Consider the following 14,836-nt stretch of genomic DNA (forward strand, 5'->3'; position numbering starts at 1 on the left):
TCCAGATGGTTTAAAGAGTTACTAGTGGAAGCCGAAGTGTATGCAGAGTACTAGTTATCCAAAATGCAACAAATCACAACAATTTTATTGCAACAATCACTTAGATACTAATTTTATTTTTTATCTACAAAAATACATAGATTGATGGTAGTTACAGATGGAGACATGAGATTACATCAAGGAAGGAAAAAGATACCAGACCACTGGAATTTTTGGCATGTATAGTCTGGCTACATCAAACAGGATCTTCTGGTCGTCAGGCTCTTTCAAACACTTCATGTTATGAGATACACACTTATGCTGCATACCCACTTTACAAAAAGTGGATTTGGTATGTTAATGGCAATGCAAATGCTTACCTGCTAAGAAGAAAGGATCTCTTTCCTGAGGAGGCGGAGGAGGGAGTGGTGGTGGCGGTGGCGGTGGCCCTCTCCACTGGTCCTGGATTGGCAGCCTTGGGGCTTGGGAGAAGTTGGTAGGAACTGGTCCAGGTGTGTGCTGCTGAAAGTCTGGAGGGCCCTATTTAATAAGACAGAACTGAGATTAAGACTACCATCCAGGAATTTATCTATTGTCTGCTATAACTTTTTTCTCCTAAAAACACAATTGCTTTATGAGTTATCTCCCATCATCTGTACAAATTGGCAGCCCTTACTGAGTCATTCTTTCACAAGGGAAGAGATATTAAACGCCAGTACAGTATCTTGAAATGAATTCACAATGTTTTAATAATCACTAGCACCACAGGAATCCCATTTCTTCTCAAGCTTATTGAAATCCATGCAATTATTGACCTTCTTTCCCGTTAATCCAAAAAAATCGGAATGTCTACTTCAGAAGACATTCCTGACATTTATCTTCTTAAACCATGCTATTCTTCACCATCAATTTAGTACAATGTAAGCTACAGAAGTGAAGCAGCTTTACTTAAAAAAAAAGGGGGGGGAAGGACAATTTATGGCATCCAGAAAATTAAAGAAATCATTTTTCAAAAGAAACAACAGGAGAGTAACACTTCTGCCTATTCACAACTTAGCATCTGAAGCATTATATGCAAGAGTGCAAAATTATCTTTCCTCCAGTACGTTTTTTTTTAAATGTAAAGTGAGCCTTTACATATTGCAGAAAGCAGGATGTTAATCCAAAAGCAGAACACTGCAGAAGCCACTTAATTGAGTAATTCACACTATCACAATTTTTCATTTTATATCAAAAGTTGACAAAATATGTTGGCAACCTCTGACAACTGGAAGAAGCTATGCCTCACATAAATCATTAACAAACATTTCCTTATTACGTGTGAGTAAATCAAATAAGTAATGAAAATAATCTAAGAACATCCTTGTTTTCCTCTTTACACATATTCTGAAATCAGTGGTGACATCTGTTCTGTCTACATTTGATGCTCACCTTAAAGCTTGCCATTGCTGAAGACAAGCTTCCCAAAACAGATTTCGGAGCAAACACTCCCTGCTAGACTGAAATATGGTCATCAGCAAAGGACCAAACAACCAAGTTGCAGTGGCTTATCATTTATCTGTTGAGCTGCCCTCACCAACAGTATGCGCAGTCTCGCTCTATCCTATTTGTACTGCAAAAATATTAGCATTTTAGGAAAAGAATTTCTCACACAGCAAACATGGGTATTTGCCCTGGAAACTGAAGTCTACTACCGAAGTAGCACAAGACAAAGCTGCTTCACACCCTTCTACCAGCACAATACAACTGGGATTGGCAAGGCCCAAACAAGTAGATGAGAGAGGCACTAAGGATCACAGCCATTATTAAATCTGTGGCCTTCTTGAAAACACCTGAACGGGGATATGTGATATACTAAGACCTCTCATTTGGAAGCAAGACTGTGACTACTTATTTTATGCCATTGTGCAGCCATCAACTGTAAATACTTTTTGTTCCCAGAGATTAAAGCATCTATATCCCATTGCCAGTGCTCCTAGTCAGCCAGTCTCCTGTGGGTATTTCATTTAGTGGAAAGACATTATATTATACTCAAGCATGACAGTCCTCATAACATACATACTGTTTGTAGGAGGAGCTGCTATGCTTCTGCAAGTGAACAGTTACCAATGCAAAATATTCTTGCCACCTCAGAGGAGACTAACACCTTTGAATTTCACAGGCTGTCTGCAAACAGCAGCTAGAGGAAGAGGGAGCTATTTGGGATGGAGAAAGTGACGTTTATTTGTCCCATCCAAATCGGTTCAGGTTTAGCTGAACGAGGCTGTTCAACTGCATTGCCCTTCCCCTGTGTTGAGCAGGACAGCGCTGGCTGCCTGCCAAAAGAGCAACTGAACACAAACCTTGAGGATCCTGACCCTTCGCTCCCAAAATGCACCTCTACCATCACTGCACATAGGAGCTGCCAGAGGTACTTTCAAACTAAGATTAAATGCATTCCCTCATCTTGGAAGCCTTGGTGATAAAAGCTATTTCTCAAAGCACTGCTCTTACAGCCATCCTAGGGAACACACAGCGCTTCCGCAAGCCGCACGGCCTTGAGGGAAGCACCCAGCAAACCAACTGATGTTTAGCTATCTAGTTATTAGTTTATCACTGCATAACTCATAAGGTCATTGCAACAGAGGCAGGGGAGAAACCAGTTCATCAGGGCAGTTTTCACACAAGATGGTTTTTATCTTGCATCTTATTTACTGCACGTAGTCACATGAACATATTGTACCTGGGGAGAGAAAGCCGTCTCGACAGACAGCCTGCTTTTTCCTGTTTTCTGAGAGCTTGACTTAGAAGCTCTGAAATTCTCCCTGTATTTTTCTCTAGACACAATATATGCCTACATATATCTTAGTTATTTCTAAAATAGCCAGCAGAAAACAAATTATGTGGAAACTTACTGAAACCTGGGCTAATAAAGCATAAGCATCGCATATTTGCCACCCGAGCTGAAGAACTGGCAGCAGGAATGATCTGGCTGGGCTTGTTTCCAAGCACCAAACAGCACTGCAGTGACCACAGTCTCCTCTACCTGCTTCTTCCAAACTCGATGTATTCTGCCCTGGTCAAGGTAACAGATCCTTATCAGTCTCTCCCCTCACTCCCAAACATCAGTTTTAGTGCTAGGCTACAAAATACAGGCTTAGGCCAAAAAATAAGCAGGCATCTCCACTTCTATGACCAAATTTGTAACCCAGTCTCAAGCATCTTCCCCAATACTAATTCTTTGTCCAATTAGCTTTACTGTTCTCCTGCTTGCTCTTCAGATACATTCTCTCATCCCCATCACGTCTTTCACTCTGCCCGCTGGTTCCTAATCCCACCATGGACCCAGCTTCGCAGCTCCCTGACTCCAAGCTGGTGGTCTGGTCTTGTGGCAGCCAGTCAGGAGCTCCTATTTGCCCCACCCAGACCCTGCCTTTCTTGCCTGTACACTTAGTCCAGGCAATTTCCCCTCCTTTTCCTGACAGGGAAGGAGAAGTAGAGGATCTTTTTCAACCTGTGCTCATTTACTTGTATTTTAAATAAATGGTTCTTCGTACCAGCTTTCCCTCTCCTGCCAACCCGTACCCTTGTTATGCCCAGATCTACCTCATCCCAAAGCAGCCCTGAATTGCCAATGCATGGAAAGTCCTGTTGAATTTCATACAGCTTTTATGTACTGAAACATCCTCAGTGCAGCCAAACTCAATTTTCTTCCTTGAAAAATTGAGCAATAATAAAACATTTCTAAATAACTCTCTTGGGCATTACAGTATTTTTCCACCGTTTCAATCTCGGAATGAAAGTATTCAGAAAATTTCAACAAAAATGATTCAAAATGAGGCAGGCTACCAGCACATCATCTTGGTTCAAACCACAGAAGTCTGGTAGTACTACACAACGCTGAGAGCAGCTTTATATTTCCCATCATAAGGAAACTTTAAACCCTTATGAAATAAGCTTTAGTTAAGTTTTAGAACTGAGTAATACAAGGTTATTTTAGATCTAAGAAAGAGACTATAGATTATTTACAGAAAAGTTACAGAAACCAATAACCAGCAAGATATTTTAGTGTTAAAAATATAAGCAATACTGATTTCAAGCTCCCTTCAGTACCAAAGGTGTCCATCCGGCTTAATTTAAGAAGCAAATATTTACTGTCCTCTAAATACTTTCACTGATTTTAAGACAAACTAACAGTTATCCAATTGTTATCCAAAAGCCGGTATCCAAAAATCCCAACAAATGCCCACCAAGATACATCGAGAAAATATTTTTTTGCTCTAGTTTTATTAGTGGTATATTTCATAAAAGTATATCCCACAAAACAAGTTTGGGTCAAAATCACTCCAAAACACTCCAACAAAATCAGAGCGAGAAGGACGTATTTGAAGTTTGGAACTTTTCCTATTGGCGCCTCTCTTCTCACAGTTAAGAATTCTGGGTTTTTTTCACTTTTTAAGTAAGATTCCAGTTAAACTTTGCGGCTGAGAAGTTTTTAAAGATAACAAATACTTTCCAATCCTAAAGCCAACCCTCCTTCTCCATTTTGTATCTAAAGTAACACGAAGATCCTTTTTATGTCATGCAATGAACATGAGTTGTCCCTCAATGTCAGGATTCATTAGTGCTGAAACAATGACCCTTCCCTGCCAGAGCACTTACTCCATGCACAATGGAACAGAGGGTTGGGCTTTTTGAAACCTAAGTGTTTCAAAAATGGCAAAACTACAGAAGTACGGCTGACATAAATCACACCACAGTAAAGCTGCATGCTATACAGATAATTATCACTAAGAAATATCTACTTATTTGATCACTGAACAGATTTTAACTTTACGTATATGACATTTTGAAGAAGTACTAAAATATGACTGATCACATTTCTTGGCTGATAACCAAAGGCCAATCATGCAAAATTAATTGCAAAGACATTTGTTATTTGCCAAAAAATGAATTACCAATATTTGCTTCTTAAAAAAAAAAAAAAAAAAAAAGAAATTAGTTTGATTCTCTTCCTTCTAACATCCGTGAAAAAGACCGACCTTCACTTTTTTCCTAAACTAGCTTTGCTTCTACTATCCCCAAAGAGTGAAACAAAATTCTGCCCTAAAATTACAGTAACACGGCTGGGGAGAAGCTTGTATTTTCAGATTTTACATTGCTGAGATTTTTAGTCTGAAAAAGCTTTCAAGACAATTCTAACAGGAATTTGATTGTGTGGCAGATTAATTTCACACACTACATGTGAAACTAAAACCCTAAGGTTCAACCAGAGCTACTACTTCCAGACACTAATGAACTTTTTTTTTAAAAAGAAAATATGTAAACTATGGTGGATATTTTTCTAAATTATGAGGTGCTTGTCTATTATTCTGAAATATCATTACAATTTTTTTTCAATTTAATAGGAATACACTAATACCACAACTTTTACGTATGCCAAATTCTAATTATCCTAAAAATAGTACAAAGTAATGTAACAGTTCTCCATCACTTACAAGTTTTTGAGAGTGGTTTGTTTTTTTTTTTTACTTAACAGTAGTTAAACTATAATTCTAGGAGTGGATTATTTTACCATTAGTGTTAAACTTTACATTCCGCAAGTATTTGCTGCTAATAACTCCCAAGTGGCCTCTGATATTTTGTAGAAAAGACCACACAGAGCTATTTAACTTCAAAAATTAATGAAGAGCAGGTGCAAAAGCCAGTTTTCATAATGGTCTATTTTTGATAAAATAAGCATACTGTAACATAGATGCATAATAAATCTTTATATGCACAGTAGTTACTCCCATTTTTCATGGTTTTGCTATCCGGACAGTTTCAAATTACAACCAACTATTCAGTACACACATCAACTAAGACTCCCTACAAAAAAAAAAAATTTAACTATTCACCATTATTATACCTTTTAGGAAACTTCCCTACTTAATAAATCTCACAGTCTTCAAAATACCTATTTTCAAGTTAACAGGTTTCAATCAAACAAAAGGGAGAATTGTAAATTCATATGATCAGCCAAGGCTGCAAGGTTCTACATTTCAGTCCAAGATTGGGGCCAACTGTGACCCTGGGGGAAAGGACAAAATATTTACATGCCTTTCCAGTGAGACCCCACAAGGCTGGATCACATTCATACAGGCAATGGTTTCAAAGACTGAGTTACCAAACGTCCGTATGAGAAGGACTCAGCAGAGTGTATACGGTAACTTTTTGGAAGAGTCTTCTCCCCTTCTCATTGTCATCAGATTGATTATTTTGTATCATTATTGATTTAGTATCATTATTGTTGATTATTTAGTATAATTACCAGACTGATTATTTAGTAAAAGTGCACCAAATTGCAAGGAAAGACTCCTGAACTGGAGCTTTTAGCTGGATTTAAAGCTAGTCACAAAAAGAGCACAGAATCAGAAAACAGCACAAGACCTGAAGCAGATGTACCCACCACGTCACAGTCTGTCCTAGAAGTCCTTAACTAACTGACGCATACCCCTTCACAAAACTGCAACCACTTCAGCACTGCAGTTCCTTCTAAACCACTACCTGCAGCCCTGGCGTTAATGAGAGAAATCGTAATTTTTGAAAGCTGGAGGGCTCTTGAACGGTCTTCTCAGTAAGGCTTTGTGGGCTGCGAGGGGGAACAGCTCTGGCCATTCTTTCTTATCTTCTGTGAAAGCCAAAACATACCAATGCCTGAACACTGAGAGCAAGGTACTAAACATCAAGACTTTTTTTAAACTACCAAAGAAAGTAATTTTTGCTCTGTACTTCTTCCTGTTTTTAAGGAATGTGATGAACTCTCATTTAATTTATCCTCTTAGAATTTTACTTTGAAAATCCTGAAGTATCTTTTTTTTTTTTAATACAAGAACTGAGGTCTAGAAGGAAATTACATTGGAAATGGGGTTCTGTGTGGATTTCCAAAGAGACCACAATCACAGAAGTTTTAGAAATACTTAAAAGGAGAAGATAACTGCACATTGAAGTGCTACTGACAGGTATTTTATTGTCTTAAATCTTTAATTTTGTGAAGTTTACTCTGACCAAAAAAAAAAAACCACCCCACCAACCCCTACCCACTCTTCCTCCCCACACACAATAATTTACAGCACCTCAGATTTGACATTTTTACACAATTTTTGCATGCCTGCAGGTTGCACAATTTCCCCTTTTACTAACTTCCATTATTCAATATAGCTAAGGCATAACTTACACCTTATCATTCACTTTTGGAAAAAAAAAAATGCAATGCAAACTTGTTTCTACAATTCATTAGAGTTGTGAATAGCTCATTGAACATGACTTTCACACACTCAGGCAATCCCACCTTCTGAAAGAACACGAGATAAGGTTACTTTAATCCTTTCAAAGAACTGCACTATTTTGCCTTCCTTTTATCCCTTTAAATATCCTTCCTAGTTAAGAAATTAACATTCTCTCTCATACAATTCTTACACAAATTGTACTTTTACTTTTCTGCATCTCTTGTTAATTACATGATGTTATCACCAGTAATCTATTCATGAAGCACAGATAACTTTGGTTACCAATAAAAGGGAAAACTTAGCATAAATTGCTTAGCACAAAGTTAATCTTATAAAGCAAGGAATAAAGAGGATCTAACAGCTATTATATGACTTATCAGCTTCTCTAAAAGGGTCACTCTACTTTTTTTCATGAGACTAATTAAATACCTTAACAATATCATTGAAACTTCATGAATCTTTCAATAAATTACACCCTGCCTCTACAACATGTTTTCATTTATTAATCTCACTTAAAATGCAAAGAGCTAGGAGAATCCCATTGACAGTTAAGCAGGGCCACTCAGTTAATTCTTCTTATATGGTTTAAATGCAAAGAATAATGACCACTATAACCTATGACAATTAAAACTATGGCCATCTGTCACAAGATGTTAATCCTCTTATTTCAGCAGCTACTAGATTTTTTGAAAAGCTTTCCTAAAACGCCTACCTTCCGGTGCAAGGAACTGACTTTCCATCCTCTTGTGCAAGAAGCCCTGCTACATATATCTTGGGTATGGTTAAAAAATTTTCAAATAGAAATGTATACATCCCACAAACCATGGCTCTTCACATTCAAGTTTCATAGCATTCTCGTTTACTGCACACAGCATACAGAAATGGAATGATTCACTGAAATTTTATAATAAAACATATTTTGGTATTTCCTTAAATATAGTTTAAATGACTCATTAGTGTCCCTGTGATGTCTATGACAATCATGTAATTCCATCAAGGTGAACTAAAACCCAGCAAGCACCATGATTTTCCCAATGGATTTAGTATTATAAGAAGACCGTATATAAAAATTCATGCCTTAAATACATTACAATCAAGAAGGACAAAAATTAAAGTTCAGAGTGATCATAAAACTCAAGACAATGAATGTATGCTACCCATACATGAGTCCTTTCAAAGTTTCTGGAATCTATTTTCTGAGGGGAAAATGCAACGAGATAGCAAGTGCTGGTTCAAGTATGTGGACAGCCCAGACCCTAGTATTACAGACAGATTGAGTCTGAGAGAGAATGGGTTGATATTTTCCTCAACTGAGCCAAAAGTAATTTTTAATATTAAAATGTTCCATATAACTTGGACAAGCTTCTCTTTGATACTACACAATTCCGATAGATAAGAAAGTGTGTTGGGACGTTTAGGTACAAGTCCAGGTCACCTGTAAGAGAAATCACCAATGCCTGATTTCACTGTTTAAGGTCCCAAAATGGAATTCAGCCATCATGGAAAATCAGTACAAGAAAGGAGAGAAAGGCATGGAATCCCTTGTTATTTAAGCCAACTCATGATAAAGTAGCTAAAATAAGGACACGGGTGATACAGAACAAGAAGGATACTCCCAGCACACTAAGACAATCCCAAACAGTTCAGAAGACTAAAGCTAAAAATGAGATCCACTTCATATTAAAAGTATCCCTTTTCAGCAAGTTTCAGGGCATCCTCCCCAATACATCAAGCAGGGACATACTCATGTTGCAAATGAAGACAAAAATAGTCACAACTTCAGTGTGTTTCTGTAAGAGAAGCAACAAAGCAGAATGGCCCACAAGCAACCAGCACTACACAGAAGGATTGCTTCACAGATAGGTTTCTTGGACCTCCATCTGCCCTACCATCGAGGTACATATGTTAGAAAAGGAAAATCTGCAGGACAAGTGGTCCCATTCAAGAACAATTCTCAGAAAACACTCAGCAGGCATAGGAAAGATACTGTTAACTAAATCCCAACTCTAGCTTTAAATTCCTAACACTTCTGATGCACAGAAAAACCATTCTCCCATCTGTTTTCTATGGATGAAGGAAGAGTGCCTCCAGCAGGAAAGACAGGCCATAGTAAGAAATAGCATGATGGACAAGTTGTAGCAGCTTGCACTGCCTGAAGGAAGAGTAAACCCAAACCTCTCAGATTAGAGCACTAACCTAAGTGATTTCTTAAACAGGTGTTTTAAACTAACTCATTTGGAAGACTCAGTTTCACTTTCGTTTGTAATCCTCTTCAGGGGTGCGGTGTGGAAGAGTGTGTGATTATTTTTGTTTGGTGCCCTCTAACTTTTTAAGATTAAGTACAATATAGAAATATCATAAATAAAAATTGGAGATAAAGCATAAGAGACATTAGTGTCATTCAGAACGATGAACTCTCCCTTGAAAGAAGAGAATTTCATAATCATTTTATTTAAAGACAATAAAATCCTCCTGCATATTTTTGTGCTGAAAGCTAACAGTTTTAGGGACGTGTAAAAAATTAGGGACCCAAGTTTTGGACCTCCTCTGCTTTCAGAACTATTGAGATAAAACATCTAACAAAATTCATACCTTATCCTTAAACTTACCAGAGACCACTCTATGGAAATATTATTACAGTGTTTATTGACTAGTGTATCTTGGTGACCTGCAAGTCACTGATGATTAGAAACAACTCTGAGGTCAGAACTAAACTGGATCATGAATATCAAATTCAGGATTTCTACAGTAAACTCCAAGCTTGAAGGTGCAGTTATAGTTAATTTAAAAACAATCTGAGAACCTCAAAGATAAAATATATATGACTTGGGGATGATGCTTCTCCCTTCAACGAAAAATGCTCAGATTGCTACAAAAAAAAGTCAAGAAGCAGCCAGCTTTATAGAAGACAAATATTAGAATTGCTGCCAACCTGGACTTTGATCTGTATTAGAAAATGCCATTTCAGATCTGACTATTCAGTAGTTAAATTACCTGATTCCTGATTTTTAATTCTGTAAGGAAATCTCATTTTGGAGATGTTTTACAGATCTCCGACCTTGCAAACACTTTGATGCAAAAACTTTGCATACCCAGAGCTCCCAATGGGCCTGCAAGTACTACTCACGTGTTGCGTATGAAGGACTGAACATTTTTTCCTTTTTGGGTATCCTACCGTCAACCCATAATATTCCTCTAAAGGAACTCATTTTACTGTAAACAGTAGTATGACTTACCTTTTATAATGAATGAAGCATTTTGTCCTTTCACATTCTAAAAGAAATGGCAAGAACTGAAGGTGCAGAAGATGAATAAATACCAGATTATAGTTTGGGGTTTTTTTTGTATTGGGATGACACGAATGTACTGAATTATCTTTTAAAAGGACATTTTCTCAGCTCAGTGAAAATACCTTAAGAGAACTATACTGTCATCTAGGACTCTATAATGTTATACCAAATATATTTTAGTTCTCCATTCAGTGTTTAAGCACTAGATTAGCCTTACTGCACTGTAGTAACAAGTCAATTGTATGTTTTAATTAGATTTCTTTATAAGTCTTGACTTCTGCAAAATATCTCTTTAATAGTGTCTAATTAACAGCTATATAGCTATATGCATAATACTTTTTCATCTTTGCCTCGATAAAAGTTTGTGCTTTGCTCACAGAGATTAAAAAAGTTCAAACTTCATTCATACATCAAAATCACAGTATATAGTTTTATATATATATAAAAAATATATATCTATATCAAAACTTTTTTACTGTGAGGGTGACTGAGCACTGGCACAGGTTGCCCAGCGAGGTTGTGGAGTCTCCATCCTTGGAGATACTCAAAAGCTGTCTGGACACAGTCCTGGGCAAACAGCTCTAGGTGGCCCTGCTTGAGCACGGGATGGGACAAGATGACCAAGTTGGCCCCTGCCAACCTCAACCATTCTGTGATTCTGTATTTAGCAGGTACTAAATAAAGCTGAGACTGAAGAAAATCTAGCATCATTAATACAGGAAAAAAAAAATTTTTTAAAAAATCTACAACTCTGGTTTCCTTGGCAGTGCTACGTAGCAATTACTTAACAGAAAGGTAAATGACAATAACTATGAAATATAAATGCACAAGTTTTCTGTTTGATTTTAATATCTACAGAGCACGTGTACACTGGAGCTAGCATAACAAGTTAAAGGGTTACTGCATTTAGAAACCATCTATTTCTTTCTTATTTAATAGCTGTTACCATCATCTTTAGCTGCTGCTGCTCCTCCTGCAGATGGGAATTCATTGATATGATTAAATTTGATGGTATGATAATGTATGGTAATCGTGATTAATCAGAAGCCCACTAGCAAATGGAGGATGTTGGGTATTATGTCACCTGCATTTTAAACTGCATTCCCTCTATGCCAGCCTGACAATATTTGACAGCTGGAGGGATCTCATGCTGCATCTGCTTGCTACTACTTATAGATCTGAAAAGAGAAAGTGCCCATCATTCCTTCACTATCTTAAGTGTTGTAATTATAGGGCTTTGCAGTGAAGTTGTGAAAACAGTAAGTGTTAAAAACAAAAGCTTTTTGCTAGCTGCTGAACAAGCTCTGTCTCACATCTGCAAGGGCTATAATCTGAAAGAAATGTAATTTGATGCAGCAGTCTCATTCAAACATGATTTGCATGAAATGCTGTATAAAGCACTATCCAAGAAATGTCAATCAACACCACCTGATACCATGTATCCTGCTAAATGAAAACAAAATGCTTTCTACACTACCTGTGATCTGCCACTGCTACACAGTAATAGAGTGAAAATTTCATTTACTGTTACTCATTATAGTAAAGCCATAGCTAAAGCAGAATAATTGTGAGGAAGCAGGAGAATCATTTTCACAGGTGGCTTTTTATTTCCATTAACAGTTTGTATCCTACATACATACTGTTGCAAACATGTACTAGTTACTAAATACCATTACTTACTAAATATCAGTTTAAAACAACTACCTGTACTCAGATGCAGGACTGTTTAAATTGTCCTTACTGTGAGTACTGGAGAATGAGCTGTGAACTTAGTAACAGTTGCTAAAACCCTTATTCACTTGTAACAACTCACGACCAAATTTGAAATAATGGGAAAAAAAATTTTACTCTCTATTTGTATTTCCCACAACAAACAGCAAACACTATTGCAAGGAGTTTTGTTTTGAAAAGCACCACAAATTTCTGCTTCTACATACTGCAAGAGGTGTTTACATAAAGGCACACCCACAGACCCAGGTACATTGTAATATCCATTAAACTGACCCAAGTTTGCTAAAATGGTGTTGTAGGCTGATCCAAGTCAGTCTAAGGGTCACTTTGGGGAAAAAGCAGTAAATAGTATTCTAATGTACCTTTTATAATTAATTTGTATAGCACTAATACATTGTTTGTCTAAAAGAAATGTTTCAAGCAAGTGGCAATGAAGGACAGTGACCTCCGTTCTGAGCAACAGCTGGGCACCTGTTTAAAAACCTCTCACAGATTAAAGCATGAAGAAGTTTAAAAGCAGTGTATGAATTTCAAACAACACCTGAAAGCTCAGAATTCATCAAACTAGAGCTTTCAGTATGGTGAGAAAAACTGAATCAAGACTAATCAACTGCCTTTCACAGCATCCATTTAAGACAACACCTGATGTCCTGGAGATCAAGTGGAAGAATGTTGAATGGGAATATAAAGAAAGTTTACTGAGGTTTTTGCAGGTTAAAGGAAAAAAAAAAATCAAGTATTTTTTTAGGATAAAGATGATTTTGAAAGGAAATTGTAAGGTAAGTTCCAAAACCAAATCACGTCAAAACCCCCTGGGAACTGAAAAGACATGCGATGTAGAATATTCACAAGGGCCTGAGGCCAAGTTGCTCTATTAAAGTCTTATTTTTATACTGGATAAAACATAATTTATGTTACACAATTCAACTTTTTCAGACTTCAATTCAACAGTTACCTGAAAGGTATCCAGTGCACTAAGATGTCCTATCAGACGAGAAAAGCTTTGTGCATTAAAAAGTATCACAGCCTTCCTGGCATAAATTAGTCAGGCGGACACTAGTGCCAGTTCATCTTGTGCTTTGTGCCACTTCAGACTATTCCTAACTGCAACTCTGAAACTCAAGTTGACTAAAGTTAATAAAATGTGTCTGTGGGATGGATGCCTGCCCAGCTCGCACCACACCCAGGGTGTCAGGTTAAGCAGAGAGGCTAAAGCAGAATTTATCCCAATTTCCTGAAAATTCTCCTGGATAAAGATGCACAGCTGTGTTAACAGGCTCTGCTCTCTCTACAGCAGTTTCAGGGGAGGATCCAGGGCAGAGACAGAGAGGGAATGGCCTCAGATCTGAGGAATTCCTCTCTTCTGCCTTGAGCAGTGTGAAGCAGGTTCTCCCCAACTTCCTCTTCACTCCAAATGCCCCACTCCAGCCCCAAATTTGGATGCTAGGGATACCTCACAATTTCTGGCTGAAGAACACTGACAGTGAAAACACCTTCCATCTGCCATGCTCTATCCCAAAGTAGGCACGACGACACTTGTTACACTTTGATATGTCCTTAAAAATCTGCACATGTGCCACACACGAGTATTACTTCAGCATTCATTAAGTGAAATAAATGATGTTTTAAGTAAAAAGTTTTTATAAATTTTTCTTCAGGCAAACACTGAAATATTTCAGACACAGACTGTGCTGGTGGATTCACATAAGGGATGAAAAGATCTGGACCATCAACTTAGCTCCTAGTTTTGTATTAAGTAATGATGTGGCCTCTATAATAGCAGCAGCCTACATATAAAGTGTTTAGAAACACCTCTTCCATTTTCTGTTTAATTTCTTTTTCCCTTGTTTTACCCCATCCTTCTTCACAGAACACAGGAGTTGAAAGAGAAATTGGCCCAGATAACAAACACCAGAGGACAGGAACCACAGTGGTCCCTCTTGTGTAACAAGAAAAAACACAGGCTCCATACCTGCACTGGGGCACCCACAAGAATTAGTAATTTGGTCAGAAAACATGTGAAAAGTTCAGAAGACCCATACAACTAGTTTATGAATAAAGTCTTCTGTCACCTTCCTTCAGCCCCCGAAGTAGACTGTTATTTGTCAAATACCAACTGTGACACTGAGACAGGAACTCAGAAAAAAGCATCTTAACCACTTTGAAGCAAAGGCAGATGATAAAGCAAGACCTTCAGAAGGACTCTGCCAAAGAGGTTAGCTTAATCTGTTCTTTAAAACAGTTTAAAGAAAACACGCAGTTAGCACTTGCACAGTTCCAGGTTAATTCAAATACCTGGAAAAATACTAGCATCGACTATGCTTGAAGATTGGATTACTATCAACTACAGCCACCTGAAGAGTACAATTTAGACAAGCATAGGAGCCTTCGCAGAGCTCAGGTCTTTAACTCCCAGTTACTGCAAGTTCACCGTGTTTCTCAGCTGTAACATGCCTCAGATCCACCATTTATTCAGTCCTAATCAGTTGAATATAGCTCTCAAACATCATTCACACTAAGTCACCTCGAACGCTTACAGAATAAGAGATAGACAACTTCCTTGCTTGATTTAAGATTACTGTAAATGTT

General features: G+C 37.6%; 1 protein-coding gene across 5 annotated transcripts in view; it reads right to left on the reverse strand.

Annotated features, from left to right (window-relative positions):
* RBM33 (RNA binding motif protein 33) overlaps positions 1-14,836 on the reverse strand; it is a 104,958-nt gene that overhangs the window by 43,915 nt on the left and 46,207 nt on the right. For all 5 annotated transcript variants that reach the window (XM_076331925.1, XM_076331924.1, XM_076331922.1 and 2 more), the window contains exon 11: positions 360-519. In XM_076331925.1, the coding sequence (XP_076188040.1) occupies positions 360-519 (160 nt within the window). The remainder of the gene's footprint in view (positions 1-359; positions 520-14,836) is intronic.

The sequence above is a fragment of the Aptenodytes patagonicus genome, chromosome 2, assembly GCF_965638725.1.
Source record: "Aptenodytes patagonicus chromosome 2, bAptPat1.pri.cur, whole genome shotgun sequence".
NCBI classification, from domain to species: Eukaryota; Metazoa; Chordata; class Aves; order Sphenisciformes; family Spheniscidae; genus Aptenodytes; species Aptenodytes patagonicus.